Source organism: Rhinolophus sinicus, linkage group LG07 (assembly GCF_036562045.2).
Source record: "Rhinolophus sinicus isolate RSC01 linkage group LG07, ASM3656204v1, whole genome shotgun sequence".
Lineage (NCBI taxonomy): Eukaryota > Metazoa > Chordata > Mammalia > Chiroptera > Rhinolophidae > Rhinolophus > Rhinolophus sinicus.
The window spans coordinates 72,090,857-72,108,855 of NC_133757.1; the positions used below are offsets into that span (position 1 = coordinate 72,090,857).

General features: G+C 54.2%; 2 protein-coding genes across 2 annotated transcripts; one reads left to right on the forward strand and one right to left on the reverse strand.

Moving 5' to 3' along the window:
- The first annotated feature begins 216 nt into the window (after window positions 1-216).
- On the forward strand, window positions 217-4,671 carry CRB3 (crumbs cell polarity complex component 3). Its single transcript, XM_019710775.2, has 5 exons — window positions 217-1,948; window positions 2,168-2,350; window positions 3,098-3,162; window positions 3,662-3,805; window positions 4,133-4,671. Exons 2-5 carry the CDS (start codon window positions 2,269-2,271, stop codon window positions 4,202-4,204), a joined length of 363 nt encoding a protein of 120 aa, XP_019566334.1. The 5' UTR covers window positions 217-1,948; window positions 2,168-2,268; the 3' UTR covers window positions 4,205-4,671.
- Window position 4,672: 1 nt separating this feature from the next.
- Window positions 4,673-13,402, reverse strand: DENND1C (DENN domain containing 1C). Its single transcript, XM_019710766.2, has 23 exons — window positions 13,273-13,402; window positions 12,098-12,162; window positions 11,974-12,017; window positions 11,791-11,840; window positions 11,443-11,562; window positions 11,296-11,365; window positions 11,039-11,113; window positions 10,879-10,944; window positions 10,733-10,786; window positions 10,515-10,625; window positions 9,616-9,716; window positions 9,465-9,510; window positions 9,234-9,335; window positions 9,018-9,143; window positions 8,097-8,201; window positions 7,315-7,405; window positions 7,183-7,223; window positions 6,896-6,967; window positions 6,249-6,293; window positions 6,069-6,176; window positions 5,806-5,873; window positions 5,447-5,654; window positions 4,673-5,351 (listed from the first exon to the last, which is right to left on the reverse strand). The coding sequence occupies exons 1-23, from the start codon at window positions 13,287-13,289 to the stop codon at window positions 4,728-4,730; spliced, it is 2,409 nt and encodes an 802-aa protein (XP_019566325.2). The 5' UTR covers window positions 13,290-13,402; the 3' UTR covers window positions 4,673-4,727.
- Window positions 13,403-17,999: the final 4,597 nt, after the last annotated feature.

The window sequence follows — 17,999 nt, forward strand, 5'->3', positions numbered from 1 at the left end:
AAACGGAAGATCAACCCGCAGCGCGGTTGCAAACTCAGTTTCCTATTGGCCAGAGCCGCCTGGGAGGTGCCCGCCTGTACCGCCTCGTCCACCCACCTGGGTGGGGCCTCCGGCTGACCCTGGGCAGCCTTGGGCCCCGCAGCTCTGGGCTTGCTTGGCAGTCTTAAAGGGGCTGACGCCGCATCCAGACGCCGGGCTGACTGCTCTCTCTTGATCGGCCTGGGGTGGGGGGGAGGCGGTCTCAGTGTGACAGGCGCGGCTGGAGACAAGGACCCGGTAACCAAGCGCAGGAGGCGGGGCCTCAGCTTGTCGCGCTTGTTGCACCTGCCGAATGTCCCTCCCACTAGTTTAGAGCGCAGTTTCTCGATTCACCATTAGGGGGAGGGGCGCCCAGATCACTAGACGGCGAATAATAACAATAGCTATTAAGGATTCAGTGCGTTGCACGTGCCAGGCCTTTTATTGGACTCTCGCATAAACCCTATAAAGTAGGTGGGACTGGCTTTCCAGCTTCACGGATGAGGAAGCAGGAGATTAAGGCGCTGTCCCCAGTCCACGTGCCCAGAAGGGGCAAAGCAGGAATTTAACGAGACCTGGGATTCTTACCCATCACTCTATACCCTAAAAGGGATTAATTTCTCCTTAACCATCACTTTCACTCTGGAGTCACCAGGAGGGAGGTCATCTTATTATCGTCGTCTTTTATCCAAAGATACAGACAGTCCCGAGGGCACATTTGGTTCCCACTCAGCTTCTGCCCAGACAGGTGTGCTCAAACAGACGTGTGCCAGACAAACGTGCCTCTTATAGAAGACCCCCGCACAGATGTTTTCATTTGCAGGTGCCCTCCAGCATGGGGTATACAGATGTTGTCTCGTGGAGATTCCCCAAACAGGTGTTTTCTCAGATACTTCCCTGACGAGTGGGCCTCTATACACATGAGCTACTTTCCTGCTGCCCAGCCACCAGATGTGCTTCAATGTAAATGTAGTTCATACAGATGGTTTCAGGTCTTTCTCTCATTTGAGCTCAATTCTATGCAGATGGTCCTCATACAAGACTACTTGCTTCACCTCACAGGTGTGCTCCTCAACAGAAATCTACCCAGGAATGTATTATATAGCGTCCCCTCACTCCATAGGTGTGTTCCAGTTAAGTATATACTCATATGGGTCTGTTTCCATACAACTGGGTCCCATACAGGTGTACTATAAATGTAGATGTGTCTCATAAAGGTATGGCCAATACATTCCACACAGGAATTTCTCATACAAGTCTTGTTCATTTCATAGGTGATGGATGCAAATACGTTTTCAAAACCCTACACCAGAGTGCCTCAGTCACGTGTTTGTTATAACTCAAGTGTGTTCTATACAGCTATTTTCCACACAGGTAAGCTTCCATTCGGCTATACTCCAAATAGATGTGATTCAATGCAGATGTCTTCCACAGGTGTGTTTCTTACATATTCGTGCAGATGTCTTCTTTACAGGTTTGCTCCTATGCAGGTATGTACCACACAGGTATTTTTTCATTAGGGACTCCCCATCTGAATCCCCCAGACAGGAGTGCCTGATACCCGGGTGTCTCTATCACCCGTGTGTCTCCACACCTGTGCGATCCTACCAATGTCCCCGTAATACAGGTGAAAATTTACGTTTGCACCTGCGCGCTTCCGCCCCTTTTTACTCCTCCCCATTATAGGATTGGGTTCCCGTTACAGGTGCGCCCTGGGCGCGGCCCCGCCTCCCGCTAGGCCCCGCCCTCTCATCTAGGCTCAGGTGCACAAGCCGGAAGTGCGCTCCTCTCCCAGGTGAGTGACTAAACTTTCCGGGTCACGTGAGCGGGAGGAGCCGGTGGATTCCGACCGAGAGACAGGGACGCACCGAGAATTCCAACAAGGGAATTGAACCGGGAACCTGAGCGAGATCGAAGACGCGCGGGCCAGGTAGGGAGGCAGGTCGCGCTTGCTGGCCTGCTGACCTCTTTCCCCTTCTCCTTCGGTTTCCCGAGCCCAGGAACGTGCCTCCTCGAGTTAATTTTTAATCTCTGACCTCTGGCGCCGGGGCGGGGCGGGACTCCGGGGTGCCCTGGCGCGGGTCGCCCCTCCCCTGGGCCTGCGCCTGGGTCCAGCTTCCTCCCCCACGCCCTGGCCTTTCTCCTCCAGCCCTCAGGTGCCAGGTCGCAGGTACCCTCAGCCCGAGATGCGGTAGGAACGGCACGCGCGAGAAACCCGGTACCTGGTGCCACCAGCCGGTCGCCCGACCCATGGCGAGCCCCAGCCTGGGGCTGCTCCTAGCGCTCGGCCTGCCGCTGCTGCAGGCCCGCTGGGGCCGGGCCTGGGGGGAAAGTAGGTACCGGAGGGAGCTCTGGGGACCTGAGACACTGAGAGGTCAAGAACTGGGGAGCGGGCATGGAGTGCCTTGGGGGCAGGAGTCTGCAAGGTCAGGGCTGGGGATTTAGAATTCCTGAGTCCTTCCTTGGTTAGTCGGAGTGGGTCTAGCATTCCTGAGTTCTTTACTGGGGCAGAATTATGAGTTGGGGGGAGAGGAAGCCTGCCTGCATATCCGAGTCAATATGGCTGAGGTGTTTGGGGCAGGCTGGGAGCCAGGACAAGGCCTGCCTGGGGCTCTGAGCGCAGGTTGACCACCGTGCTGGCCATAGGTGCTGACCCAGACAGTCCGCTTCCAGTTTCAAGAGCCTGGGGGGGAGGGTGGTATGAGTCAGATACTCCAAGGAAAAGCAAGATCTGCCTTGATCCTTAAAGGCCGAGGGAGGACCAAGGAGGTGGGGGAGGGGAAAGGAGGGTTGGGCTTCTGGACACCGTCCACTATCAGAGCCCCCAACTTAGTGCAAACTTCAAACTACTGTGGGCTGATTACTCACTGCTGGGCTCAGCTGGGCTGGGGGTGGCCAGAGGAGCAAATGCAGCTAAGTCGGTCCCTTGGTGCAAGGCGACAGTCTCTGTGAGAATGTAAGACCCAGAAGAGTGAAGTTCTGGGGGTGGGGGTGGGGGTTGCTCAAGGAAGGTGCAGCTGTGCCAAGATGGAAGAGATAGATGGGACTTCATTTTTCCTCTCTACCCACCTCCCCACAGCATCGACACCCACTGCATATGGGAACAGCACCATTACCCCCGGCCCCAGCTCCAATGGGGCCCTGGTGAGTCGAGGGTATAAGTGGGAGGAGGGCAGCAGGATGTTATTCAGGAGTCCACATGTAGTGTGTGGAGGGGCCCTAGATCCCCAGAGGTGACAGGTCAGGGTGGGGGAGGGGTGGCACTGGAGCACCCTAAGTGGGAGAGGCCAGAATATCAACATGGCAATTGGGGAGACCCAGGGCCCCAGACTAAGGAGAGCCAAAAGCACCGGAAGGGGGTGGGTGGTGGTGCGTGTTAGGGAGCCAGGAGCCCCATAGCCCTCTCAGGAGGAGGGAGATGGAGCTAGGAGCCAAGATGTGGCCGGTGCTTGTGAGGAGGACCCCGGATGTGGTAGGTGTACTGGGAGCTCCAGATGTGCTAGATAGGGATCAGGGTGGAGGGACCAGATCACCAAAAGTGGCAGGTGTGGGGTGGGGGTATTAGGAACCCTGGATACTTCTAAGATGGGAGTGGCCAGGATTCTCAGATTCAGGGAAGTCACACCTGTCCCCTCTCTGGCAGTCTACGGAGGCCACCACTGCCATCATTGTGGTCTTCTCCCTCTTGGCCGCCCTGCTCCTGGCTGTGGGGCTGGTGCTGCTGGTGCGGAAACTGCGGGAGAAGCGGCAAACAGAAGGCACCTACCGGCCCAGCAGTGAGGAGCAGGTGGGTGCCCGTGCGCCACCGCCCCCCAACCTCAAGCTGCCACCCGAGGAGCGGCTCATCTGAATGCTGGGGTCCGCCACAGACACCTCCACTATCCAGAACTGCCTGGCGCTTGCTTCCATACAGCAGCTGCCATCAAGACACCAGCCTCTGATGGCTCAGAAGGACTTGGGGGGCCACAGGGCACCTGCTGGGCTGGCTCCGCGAAGCATGTCACCTCTGCTTGACTCTGCCTGCAGTTGGGGGTGCCGGGGCTGGGGACCCGCCTCCCTGCTTGCTGCACCATCTCCACACAGGCCCGACAACTCCCCTCTCCTTTCCTTTCAGTTCTCCCACGCAGCTGAGGCCCGGGCTCCCCAGGACTCCAAGGAGACAGTGCGGGGCTGCCTGCCCATCTAGTTCCCCTTCCTCTGTCCAAATCCCTCCCTTGCTGTGTGACTTTGGGGGAAGGCAGATCCCTCTCTGGGCCTTCAAACCCATCCAGCTTCATATTTAAGAATAGAAGGGACAAAGGTGCTTCAGAGACTGCCCCTGAGGGCAAGGGAGGGTGGGGCTGCTCACTTTTTATATATATACATATGTAAAATTGCTAATGACAAATAATAAAACCTTTTTTTGAGCTGGTGGGGGCAGGAATTAGATTAGGTGGAGGAGACAAATTAAGAGCTCTTAGGCTGTGGAGGGATGAATTGTAAGCTTGCAAGGATCCTAGGGCTACTAGGGCTATGAAGGCTTCCTGGAAGGGAGGGCTTTTTGCTCCACCTAGAAGCCAGCTGGAGGCTATCCCAGCAGGGAAGGTGGTGGATGGATGGGGTGGGTTTCTGAGCAGAGAGAGGGCCCCAAGTAAACTCACCAGGAAAAACTGGCTTTGGGCTCTTGTGGCTTTATTGAGGGACTGGTGTCTTCTCCAGACACCTGATCCTTAACCTTCAAAACACTTTTTAAGTTCAGCAACTCTGGGCCGGCTCCTGGCCAGGGGCTCCTGCTGGTTGCTAGAAGGTGCAGCAGGGGATCTGGGAGCTCCCAGCCCCTTGGGGGACTGGAGGTGAGCGTGCTCTGCTAGCAGGCCCTCAGAAGGCTGGGATCTGGGGTTCTTTGGGGAGCCAGGATCTGAGGAAGAGTCAAGGGGTTGGGATGTCTGGGTGATATCCGAGTTAGGCTCTGTGGGGACCTGAAGTTGGCTTTCTGGAGGGCTGGGCTGGGTAGGTGCTGTCAAGAGCTGGGAGCAGGGGCTCTCCTGGGCTCTGGGATCTCCGGCTGCTTCATGAGGAGGGGAGAGATGTTGGATTCGATGATAGGGCTCTGTGAGAGAGGATTCAGGGGCCCTTTGGTAGCTTGGGTCTGTAGCTGTTGAAGACTGGGATGGAGAAGTGATTTCTTGACTGGCCTCTGAGGGTGGCTGGGGAGGGAGGTTCTCTGAGGAGCTCTTGGTATCTGAAGGCTGGAGTGTTTGCAGATATGGCATGCTGGCCGGCAGGAACTGGGGCTGGGGCTCTGGGGGGTCCTCCTCGTCTGGCTGCCATCTTGGTCTTCCTGGTATGTTGGGCTGGGTGGGGGTGGGGAGATGAGCAAGTTGCTAGACTTTAGATGGGGGATGGGCTGGCGGGTAATGGACAAGTGGGGGAGGACTGGGGGGCTCACCAGGCTGAGGCAGCTGTCGAGGTCCCCTCTGTGGCAGCAGTCTAAGCTCTGGCTGGGCCGCAGGCTGCCTGTCCTTGTGGGTCCTGTGCTCAGACTGTCCAGAATCTCACTCAGCAAATCCAATTCTTCCCCAGACCCCAGGAAGCTGCTGTCCAGAGCTTCTTCTGCCCATGGGTCCTGGGTATCCTCAGGGCTCAGAGGGGGTGTCCTGAGAGAGGATGGGTAGCCTCGAATATCTGCCCAAGACCCCCAGTCCCAGTCCAGGGGCTCTGGCAGGTTTGGAATTTGGGGACTGTTTTCCCCATCAGCCTTGGCCTCCCACTTCCAACATTGCCCCTCCCCCTGCCTTAGAGCCTTACCCCTCCCCCAGGGACTCAGAAGGTCCTTCTTCCAGCCGGAGTCTCCTGTTGGGGCGAAGGGGCCGGTTCTGCAAAGGACAGATTTGGGGGGTGGGCCTCAGGAGCTATGGGGTCGGGGCTGTGTGAAGGGGGGTGAGTGTGGACACCAGCTACTGGGGTACACAAGGAAGGAGGCAAGATATCTAGATGGAGACTAGGGATGGGAGGAGGACTTGGTGATAATTCCAGGTGTGTGCGTTGGGGTGGTGGTGGGGGCATCTTACCTGTCCAAAGTGCTGGGTAATAGGCAGGCGCTGCTGCAGGCGATCTGAGCGGCTGGTGAGGGACAGGGCCCTCAGGGAGCCTCCCCTCTGCAGGCCAGAGTCCCCATCCTAGGAAGAGGGTGGGTGAATCAGGAACCCTGTTTCCCCAGTCCTCCTTTGGCTATTGGCCATTAGCCTTACCTTGTATAGCAGAAGGCTCTGCATCCCCTTCAAGCCGCTCTTGGCCTATGGAGGAGCCAAAAGAGAATCAGACTCAAGGTGATTTGACCCTGGGCATTTGAGAACTCAGCCCTCTGACTCCTGACAGCTGCATCTTGCCATCTATTCATGTGTGTGTCTCACAAATATATTCAGTTTCCCATGTACCACCTAAAGAGTTATTACAAGCTCTCGCCCCTTTGACTATACAAAAGGACTATTCCTGGGGGAAATAAACTCCAAATGAAACAGAGGGTGGCAAAAATAGAACATCATAAAAATGTGTTCATGTTCAAAAGCCAAGCGAAGAATAACATTGAATGGACAATTCAGAGCTGCAAAAGTTGGTCCCAGGAAACTTGGGCTTGGGAGAAAAAACCCCACAAGGGCAAAAGTGGGGGTTTGCAGTGTTTGAGAAAGACAAAAGAAAAAAAATGAATCTTGGCCATTAATTTTAAATAGGAAAGAAATTATCCCAACAAAAATTAGAATGGTGAATGGAAAATAAAAGTGGGAAGAAGAATCGTTAATGGTTTAACTGCTGGTTCAGTTCTGATAAAAATGTTTGCACTTTAAATGTGGGGTTAAAATACCCTGTCACCCCAGTGGCCTGTCAAGCCCAGCCTTACCGAGCGGTACATGTTTTTGACGGCTGGTTGAGTCTTGGCCTTGACCGAATGCAGGAGGGCACCACCACCTTTCTGAGGGAGAGAACGCCAAGGGAGAGAGGTTTGGGCATCAGGGATTACCCCAGACCCCACATCACCCCAGGGCTGTGTGATGTCGGACACGTCTCTCTCCTCTGAGCCTCTATGTCTTCACCTGTATAAATGAACAAAATGACCCTACCTACGGATTGTGGTGGGATTAAATTAATCCAATAATAAACTGTAAACAAGTGTTTGGTTGTTAATACCTTTAGGTTGTCTGCCCAGAGCTGGTAGGAGCGAAGGGTGCCTAGAACGAGGAGAGAGTGTGGTCATGGCAGGCAGGCTCAGGCTGGGGTGCTGCTGGTGGGCTGGGGACTCGGGCTAGGTGCAGGGCTCACCTGAGGAGTCCCCAATGCAGGTGATCTCCTGCTCAAAGAGATCTGAGAAGCCCTCTCCTGTGTTAAGCTTCTCCAGTCGACCTTCGATGAACTGGGGGAGGGAGGGTCAGAGAGTTAGACACAGGGCCACCATCAACACATATGAATGCGAGGACTAGGAGTCCTGTAGTCCTCAAGATGTAAAAGTCATCCCTGGCTCCTCTAGCGACACACCCCCAGGACCCAGGAATTCTGGAGCCCACCTCAGGAAGCCAGAAGTCCAACAGTCTACCCTCCCCCAGGTCAGGACCTGTCCTCAGGGACCAGATCCCGCCCCTCACAGGGACCCGGAAGTCAGACTCTACAACTCCAGACCTCCCAGCTCCTCTCAGTGACCCTGGACGAGGTCAACCCCACCGTCAGGGACTCTAGAACCCAGGCCTTCACTGAAGTACCCTGGAGTCCAGCCCACCTTCCTTCAGGAAGCCAGGAGTCTAGCCAGCTTACACCCCTCCACCCCGCACTGGAGTCTCGGTCAGCCTTCTCCCACCAAAGCGAGTGCGCACTCAGGACACGCCCCTTCCATAAACCTGCACGGACCCACAAGCCGGAAACAGGAATTTGGTCCCATCCATATCTCCCCAGGGACCTAGGAGTAGTTCTTAATCCTCAGGAACTCAGGTTAGGGGTTCCCATCTTTAGGAACCCGAGTTCAGTCCTACCCCCCTAACCTGGGACCCACGGGTAGGAGATCCTGCTAGAGCCCCGCCTGCCCCAGCCCTGCCGTCAGGGCTCTGGCGCACCTGTTTGAATAGCTGCAGGTGCACAGCCCGCCGGTGGAAGGCCTGCAGGGGAGACCCCGGCTTCTGGGCCAAGAAGGCTTCTTCACTGAAAGTTACTGGCTGGCCCTGGAAGAAGGACACGGGTCCTGAATTCCCCAGGCTCTCCTGGACTCCAGCTGCCTCACTATACCATATTATCGATGTAGCAAACGTTGATTGAGCGACTGCTGTATGCCTGAACTTGTGCAGAGCCTTGTGGGGAGGACTTGGGTTTTTACCTCGAGGGAGGTGGGAGTCTTGGAGGGCTGTGGGAAGAGGTGGGACGTGACCTCACTCAGGTGCCACTTCTGGGAAGACAGACTATGGGAGGGGAGGGTGGGAGCCCGGGAGAGACTTGTCTGGGAGGCGAGTGTGCTGATCCAAGCGAGCAGTAGTGGGAACTAGACGAAGGTGGAGACAGAGGACAGGGAGAAATGGGCAGATTCCAGACGTTTTGTAAAGGTAGAGCCCACAGGAACGACAGATGCTCACGATAGAACCCTCTACTCAAATGTTTATAGAATAGTTGAAAACTGAGGGTGTGGTGAGTTGAAAGTCAGCAGATCAAAGTCCTAGCTTCAACACTCACCCACTGTGGGTCTTCTCCAAGCCTCAGTTTCCTCATATGTGAAATGGGACCATAATGGCATATATCTCATAATACACTGTAGTCAGCATTAAAAGAGATAATAGTAATGGTAAAATCTAGCATTTGAGCACTCACTATCGAAACATTTTGGATATGTCCATTCATTGACTCATTGGGTGTGTACTATCTGGATCCCATTTTACAGATGAGCAAATGGAGGCAAAGAGTAACCACTCTATAATTGCTAGGTATCAATATTATTCTGAATCCTTCGGGGCCCACGGGGCCTCTCCCTCGGCGTCCCCGCTGCTCACCGGGCTGCAGACGAGCGCATCGCGGTAGCCCCCAAAGAGCAGAGCCTGGGCTTTGAGGAAGAGACGGGACACCCCTTCCCCCGGGGCTAGCGCGACCTTCCTTAGGCGCAGCCTCAGCAGGGACACCTAGAGGACAGGAAAGCAGAGCTGAGCAGGCGGGTATGGGGCCTCCGCCTCTTGGACACGGCAGGGAGGGTGGGAGGGGGTGACACTGACCACGTCTGGGGGCAGCGCCTGCATGTCGTCAAAGGGCGTCTCTAAGATATTGGAGTCCACATTCATCATCACTACGTCCTCTAGGCCTTTCTCCCTCACTCTCTGCAATGAGGGGTGGGAGGGGGGGACCGCCGCTCAGAGTTCGAGGATCCCTGGCAGGGGAGGGTACCTGGGGATGCAGAGGGTAGGGGGATTCCGCCGCCCTCGAAGTCCAGTTCCGCTCCCACTCACCTCAGCGAGACTGGCGTGGACTCCAATGAGGTAGGGCATGGGGGCACTGCAGACGACCGAGGGGGCAGGGTCATGCAGGCACCACCCCCGGGTCCCCAGAACCCCACGCCTCTTCCCCAGACCCTGCCCCTCCCAAGTCCCGGCCCCTCACCAACTGTAGTCCAGCAGGTGCGGCGGCAGCGTGGGGATCAGTACGTGCTCCCAGCTCATGGGGTACAGGAGGGCGCAGGACGCGTGGACGCACGAGGTCAGCTAGGGACGGGTAGGGGGCCGTGGAGTCAGACCTGGACCCCCGACTCCAAAAACCCTTTCTGGGACGGTGGCTTTCCCAGCTTCATTTCCCACCCACCCCACCTCCTTCCCACCAGCTACTGGGTAAAAGGTGAAAACTCAGACCCCTCAGGGATCAAGTGGACACCAAGAATTCGGTCAATTACGGTGCTTGGAGCAGGTGGAGCCAGGACGTAGCACTAGCTTGCCTCTAGGGGGCGGAGCTAATATGCAACCTCCGCGATTCCAATTTCTTTGGGGCAGAGGTACGACTCAGCCTGCTGGCTCCATCCCGAAAGAGGCGGAGCTAGTACTGAGCCCGCCCTAGTCCCGCCCCTAGGGATGGAGTCACGATTCAGCTTCACTGACCCCCACCTTTAAAGAGGCGGAACTAGAATTCAACTCATTTGGACCCGCCCTTAGAGATGGAGCCAGCATTTAGCCTCCACCCTCTACCTCCCTCCTTCCCCCGTAGGGGCGGAGATAGGATTTAGCGCTTCCTGATCTTACTCTCCAGAGGGGCGGAGCCAGTCTTGTTATGGCCCCCTAGTAGGTGGAATCTGGACTCGGCGCTTCCAATGAGGAGGAGCTACAGCGCAGCCCACTCTGACAACCCCCCATAAGGGCGAAGCCAGGCTTCAACTCAACCCTGACCTTGAAAAGGGCAGAGCCCTCGGGTGTTGCCCGATGGGGTTAGAGTAGGAATGCGCCCCCGTCGTCCCGCCCCCATGGGAGAAGCCAGGGCTCGGCCCCTCCCCTGCCCGGCTGGCCTCGCCTCACCGTGCTTAGCTTGCTGGCGGTGAGCAGGACCCTTCGCTCCGCTAGGAGAGCCGCGAACAGCCCCAAGATGTTCTCGTCGGTCACTGCCACCACCAACTCCGTTAAGTTTCTCTGAGGGACAGAGAGAAGCGCTAGGCGCGAGGGACCACAGGATCTGGCGGCCCCTGTGGGTTTCGGGACCTCGCGCCCCCAGAGCCCCCTCCCAGATGTCCACTCACGTTCTCAGGAATCGATGGCAGGCGGCCTGGGTCAGGGGCCACGAAGCAGGAAAGCTGGTGGAGGATTTGGCGGGGGGTGGAACCGATCAATCAAGGGTTGGCCTTACCTGAGTGCCCTCCCTCCCAGGGTCCCCAGTCCTGCTCACCGGCCTGCTGTTCCCGGGAGCAGGGGGGGGAATGCCGTGCGCTCTGGAGATCGTCACTCCGCTGACCTGGGGGAGAGGTATAGCTGTATGGTCCTCAAGGCTGGGGCGCAGCCTCCCCGTTCACCTGGGGTCGGACGCCCAGGGGTTGGGGACTACTCACCAGCTCCACTGAGGCCTGGGTCCCCGGCAGCGGATGCTGCAGCAGATTTAGAAGAAGTTCCTCGACCTCCGAGACCTGTATGGGGTTGGGGTGTCTGAGCCAAAACGTGGATTGGGGATTCTGAAGGCCTTGACTCAGGCTGGGTGGTCTGGGAGGACCCAAGGGGCTCAGATAAGGCCTTGGAGTTCTAAGCAGGGCTGGGGGTGTGGTGGGGTGAGGGCTGGGACTCCCGAGAATGAGAGGGGGGCTGGTCTCACTTGGTCCTGGGCTAGGAGGTCCCCTACTGTGTTCAACAGCTTGTAGAACATCTCAAACCAGGGAAGGTGGCTGTGGAGAGAGGATACAGGTTCTATGAAGCGCCTCTAGGTCGAGACTTCCTCACCCTCTCCCCCCATATTCCACACCTGAGGATGCAGAGACAACTGTGAGCACCAGCCCGGAGGCGACAGAAACCGAATCTACGGTTGCCGGTCAGGTCGGTGAGGGCGAACGTGAAATGCTGTACCGCGGGGTTGGGGGGCTCCCTGGAGGTGGGAGAGGCTCTCAGAGACCCGGGAATCACAGCTCCCCAAGCACCCACCCTCCCCTTATAATTCTCCTAGTACTGAGTCCACCAGACTGGGGCCCTAGGTGTATAGGTCTCTAGTTGTTAGGGTCCCTGAGTGCCTGAGTCCCTGGGTCCCTAAGCCCCTGGATGTGTGAATCCCTGAGTCCTTGGGTCTCTGGTCCCTGTTGTCTGTTTCCTTCCGTACCTTTCCACATCAAAAGGGAAGCAGAATTTAGGCACCATCTGCATAGCTTCCTGGGGATGGAGAAAAGCGCACAGTTTGGCCACTCAGGTTGGGCCCCATCCCTGAGCTCCGGGTCCAAGACAAAGTCCCCTCCTCCAAGGGGACTGGCCTTGGCCCAGGGGAGCAAGGAGACAGCCTGCATACCTGGTCCCTGAAGTCTGGGGGGAACTGCCGCAGGATGGGGGGATCTGCAGGAAGAGCAGGCCTCTAAATTCAGGGTCCCAGGCCCACCCTCCATCTTCCCCTTCACCCAATGCCCCCAACTCACCCTCCTGTAGGGAGGCAGGGCAGGCTGCTTCAAAGAACCAATCAAACACGGCAGGGGTATCCCCTCTGTGGGACAAGAAACGGTGTCCAAGGTCCATGGACTTGCTTCTGTGTGTCGTTGTGTCTATGTGGGTTTTGTATGTGTGTGATTGTGTGTGACTGGTGCAACTGTGTGTGCATGACCCACAGTTTTGATTGTGTAGGATTTGATTGTGTAGGTTGTGTGAGGCTGTGCATGTGATGGTACTGATTGTGTGTGACTGGGAGTATGAAGCAGAGTGAGAGTGTGACTCTGTATGTGTGTGCATGACTTGTGTGAGCATGCAGGTGTGTGTGTATTTGTGATTTTATCCCAAATTTGTGTCAGCCTGAAAGAATGAGGCTGCTCAGTGTATGTGTCAGGTAGGACTGTGAGTCTGTGTGACCAAGCCAGTGTAAAGGTAAATAAGTCCACGTTTTCTTGTGTGGCTGTGACTATGATTGAGTAAATGTGCGAGCGTCTCTGTGGTCTTGAGAGCAAGAGGCTCTGCCCGTGCATCTCTGTATGTGAGGCTTTATGGGGCCCCAGGGGCTGACCCCAAATTTCGCATCAGAGAAAGGAGAGCAGTGTGCCCTGGTACTTCTGTAAACCCTGCAATCTCTGACTTCCTCCCTTATCCCCCCTTCTGCCCACCACGCAGAGGGTGCTGGGACTTGCTCTCAGGAAGAGAGACAGCAAGACCTGGAGGGCAACAGAGAAAGAGGATGGGGTCTGACTGAGATGCACTGTCCCTGACATGGGGAGACCTACCACTTCGCCCTCATGCTGACACAAATATCACACAAGCACTTACACACAGGGACACACAAAGTCCTCCCTCCCACCCGGCTGACAACCAGAAGCCATGCTCCCTGTCACTCAGATATACCAAAAGGTATATGCTCTGAGTTACAAACTTAGCTACACAGAGCTGGGGAGGTGCCGGAGGGGGAGGGGCCGAGAGTGGCCTGAGTGTGTCTGAGAGTGGAGTCCATATTGTAAGCCAGCTGAGAGTCCTGCCCTGATTCCAATTCTGGCCACCTGCCCCTGTGACTCTTAGTCCCTCCCGGGCCTGCGCCAGCCCCCCTCCCGTTGGCCCCAGCCCAGGCCTAGTCTGGGAATCTTGGTTCAGAGGATGGGGGAAGGGCCACTCTTACTCAGCTCTGGATCCCATGGTCCCTGCAGGGCCGGCCTGGTGGGGCCCTTTCCCTAGGGGTCCTGGGGGCCGTGCTTGCGCAGGGCTGGGCCCTGAGCCGGCTGAGCTTCCTGTGTGGCTGAGAGAGGAAGTTTAGTGGGTGACGTCTACAGAGGGAGGCCCCTGCCCCCACCCACTGTGAAAAACCCAAGCATCCTTTCTCTTAGCCCTTTCCCGGGATCGGTGGGCAATTGGTGGCTCAGAGACCAGACCCCCAGTTCCATCCTGCCAGACCAAGTCATGTCTGGTTCCCACCATTACACCCAAGCCTTTCCCTCTCTGTGCAGCCCAGGATTCACAATTTGCCTAAAATGCTTCCTCTTCCTTCAACTCTTCCTCTTTCCTTTGGTCCATCTGTACTGGCCATTCCTTATAGGGCCACCAGAGGGAGCTGGACCAGAGAGTGGGCACTGGATCACCAGAGAAGTGGACAGCCAACAGCAGTCAGAACACAGGTACAGACAGACAGACAGACAAACAGACACACACACACACACACACACACACACACACACACAGAACCAGGAAGTGACTGACAGACAAATAGGCTGGAACAGCCATAGATAGCAGACAGACACAGAGAAATACTAAGTCATACAGGCAGGATACAGTCATAAACACAAACTGACAAATACAGAAGGATGGCGCACACAGGAGCAGTCTTTGACCAGCCAGGTGATAGATGCAGACAGATGATAATAGACAGATGCAGCTACAAATAGGTTTACACAGAGACGACAGACAGACAGATGGACATACAAACAAGATAACAGAGAACTATACACAGACAAAAGATAGAAAGGCATAGAGCACAGGCATAGCTAGAGCAGTAACAAAGGGATAGACCACAAGTCTTAAGCCCCAGCTGCAAGTCATATTCACAACCAGACATAGTCACATGCATGGAGAGAGACGCAGCTGGACACAGAATTGCAGACTAAGAAAGAGATGGACACAGGCAGACAGATGTCATATTGAAACACAAGGATACATAGACATACTTGCAGGCCTGATTCAAGTTTCTGCTATGTTCTGTCTGTTCTTATGAGAGGCAGATCAGGTAAGTGGTTAAGAGAATGACCTTGGAGTCAGAGAGACCTGGGTTCAAGACCTAACTCAGTTCTGTGGTGTCTGTGTGACCTTAGGCAAGTCATTTGAGCTCTCTGTATTAGTTACTATTGCTGTATCTCAAATAGCTGTAATTTATGGCTTAAAAGAATACACATTTAGGATCTGACAGTTTCTGTGGGGGCCAGGACTCTGGGTCCTGGCTTAGCTGAGTCCTCTACTGCAGGGTGTCTCAGCTGTAATAAGGTATATCGCTGGGCTATGGCCTTATCTGAAGGCTTGACTGGAGAAAGATCTGCTTTTAATCTCACTGTGTGACTGCTGGCAGGGTTCAGTTCATTGTGGGTTGTTGGACTGAGAGCCTCAGTTCCTTGCTGGCTGTTGGCCAGAGGCAGCCCTCAGTTCTTGCCACGTAAACCTTCCTAATATGCTGCTTGCTTTATCAACTTAAACAAGCTGAGAAGGCAATAGTGTTCATCAAGACAGAAGTCACAACCTTTTGTAATCCGATCTCAGAAGTGACATCTCATCACCTTGCCATAAGTTGTTGGTAAGAAGCCATCACCAGGGCCAGCCCACACTCAAGGGGAGATCACACAAGAGCATGAGTGGGAGAAATAGGGATCATTGGAGCCATCTTAAAAACTGCCTCCCACTCCCCACCCCCACCCCTACCACACTCTCTACATCTTTCTTTTCTCACTTTAAGATGAGAAAACAAGACATTTGCTTCCCAGTGTGGCATGAAGTCATTCATTCACTTGCTCATTCATTCAACAAATAATTACTGAGGGCCTGTGTTGTATCAAGCTGTTCTAGATAGACTAAGATTCTTTTCCTCTTGAAGCTTACATTCTAGTGGGTGACAGTAGGGGACAGACAAAAGGAACAAGTATACAAATCGATAAGTGATGGAGAGCTGCTGGGTGCTAATTTAGAGTTGCCAGGGAATACTGCTTAGAGAAGGTACCATTTGAACTTAAACCTGTAGATGAGAAGGGGCCAGCCATGCACACATCTGGGAAAAGAGGTAGCAGAAACAGCATGTACAAAGGCCCTAAGGTTGAATCAAGTGTGATATGATTGAACACATAAAGAAGGCCACTGTAGTTTCAGTTTAATGAGAGAGGGTGAGGGTGATGGGATGTAGTCAGCAGTGGGTAGAGACCAAGGCAAGACTTTGGGTTTCAATCTGCGTGAGATGGGAGTCATAGGACAGTTTTGAGCAGGGGAGGGACAGGCTCTTATTTGCATATAAAGGCTCCTGTCTGGTTTCTGTGGAAGGATACACTGCAGGGGGCAAGGATGGCAGAAGGGAGCTCAGGGAAGTGACTGGAGGGGTTGTCTGGGCGAACAATAATGGTGGCTTAGACCAGAGTAAAGACAGATGGAAAACAGAGGTTGGATTTGGGATATATTTCAGAGACAGAGACAACTGGATTCAGCAAAAGACAGGAAGAGTATGCTAGGTGTGAGAAATGATGAATCAAGGCTGACTCCTAGATTTGGGGTAAGCAATGAGGTGGTGCCTCTTATTGGGGAAAGGGATGTTTTAGGGTTAGAATAGGGAGTTCTTTTGTGGCCACATTAGGTTTGAGACGATAGACAGCGAAGTTCACTGCCTAGTCCATTGTCTTCCTGCTCCATCACCCAACACTGTGCTGGCCCAGCTCAAATGAGGGTTGCTGCTGGCTGTGTATCCAGGCTTCCATCCTCACACTTCTTCCTGGCTGCAATGGGACCCAGTGAGGAGACTGGGGTCCCAGTCAGGGTCCAGTGGTCCAGCATAGAGTGTGGAGGGAATAGTTGATGGGCTCTCAGCATCCCTCCCTTCCTCCTCACCCTCCTGGATTGCCTTCCTTTGTACTGCAGAAGCTGGGGGGGAAAACTACATTTCCCAGACTTCTTTGCAGCTCTGGCTCTGGTTGCAGAACTGATTCTACCAATTAAAAGTGCTTGTGAAAGATTTGGAAGGTAGAAGTGAGGTGACCCCACCCCCCACCGTGTGTGTGTGTGTGTGTGTGTGTGTGTGTGTGTGTGTGTGTGTGTGTGTGTCCTGCTGTATAATATTCATTTTAATTAATTTTATTTTATATTCGTTTTAGTTAATTTTGTGTTCAGCACTCTAGTGGACCTGTCTCCAGCTTTGTGGGTGTTGGGAGGTGTTCTTGAACTTGATAGTTCTGATGGCAGCCTGTTGAATCTCCACCTTTCTCATCGAACAGAGGAAGTAGCTCCTTGGCGGCTCAGCTTTGTGTAGTTTCAGCCTATTTCAGGGCTACCAAAATGTGGTCTCATAGGCCGAATCATCAGCATCACGTGAGAACTTGTTAAAAATGCAATCTTGGGTCCCACCTCCCCCACCCTGCTGAATCAAAAACTCTAGGGTGAGGCCCAGGAAGCTGTGTGTTAGCTAGCTGTGTTCCTGGTGATCTTTTTGCACACTGAAGTTTAAGAAGCCCTGGCCTACAGCCCACTATCTCAGCCCCTCTAACGGTTATAAACTGCTAAATCCTTATATTAAATCCCTTTCTGCTTAATATGCCTAGAGTGGTCTCCACACTGGACTCTGGCTGACAAACTAGAATCAGAGTTCTAGACTTAAACTGTCAGGCTTTCAAACCCAGCTCACTGCTTCACAGTCATGGGGCCAAATTGTAATTTCCAAAGATGGCCACAGTGAGAACTCCCATCCCACATGCTCTTCTGGTATTTTGCCTCTCTACCCTCCAGAGGTGGAGTCTATATCCCATCTCCTTGAACTGGGACAGATCTTTGTGATGGCCTCGATTAGGAGTCCAGAGGATACCAGTGACTTCTGAAGCCTGGTCAGAAAAATGCAATGCATTTTGCTTGCTCTCCTGGGATACTTGCTCTTGGGGAATTTGGCCACCATGCTGTGAGGAAGCCCAAGCAGACTGTGGAGAGGTACTGATGCCCTCCTACCTGTCCCTGCTGAATCCCCAGCCAACAGTTGGCATCAAGTTGGCAACCAGGTGAGTGAGCCACCTTGAAAGTAGATTCCTCAACCTCCAGCTGAGATTCCATAGCTGATGCCACAGGGAGCAGAGATGAGCCGCCTTGCCAAGCCCTGCCCAAATTACAGATTTGGAAACAAAATAAATAACTGCTGTTTTAAGCTCCTAACATTTTGGATAGTTTGTTACACAGAAAAAGCTGATACACCTTGTCTGTCATAACCTTTGTTTGAAAGAAGATAAAAGCTCAGACATTACAGGGTTGGTGTGAGACTTACAGGAGATGAGACATGTGCCAGGACATTGAAGTGCTCCATCCATGTTAGTGACTGTTATTCTGGCAGGACTGTCCCTGGGGTGCTAGCCCCAGGATGCCATCTCCTCAGCATCCTTCCCTAGAGATTCCCTCCTCTGTTTTCCATACTTGCAAGATGCCCCACAGAAAATGGCAGCAGTTCCATCGGCAAGCACCCACTGTGCCAGGCACTGTGCTCACAAGATCTCGAATCCTCAAAAACATCCCTTCCGTGGGTGGGTGGGATCATGGAAGGGGGAAGCACATGATCCCATTACAAGTGAGAGAATTGAGAATCAGAGAGGGCAAGTGGCTTATTCAACACCACACAGTTAATTAGTGGCATAG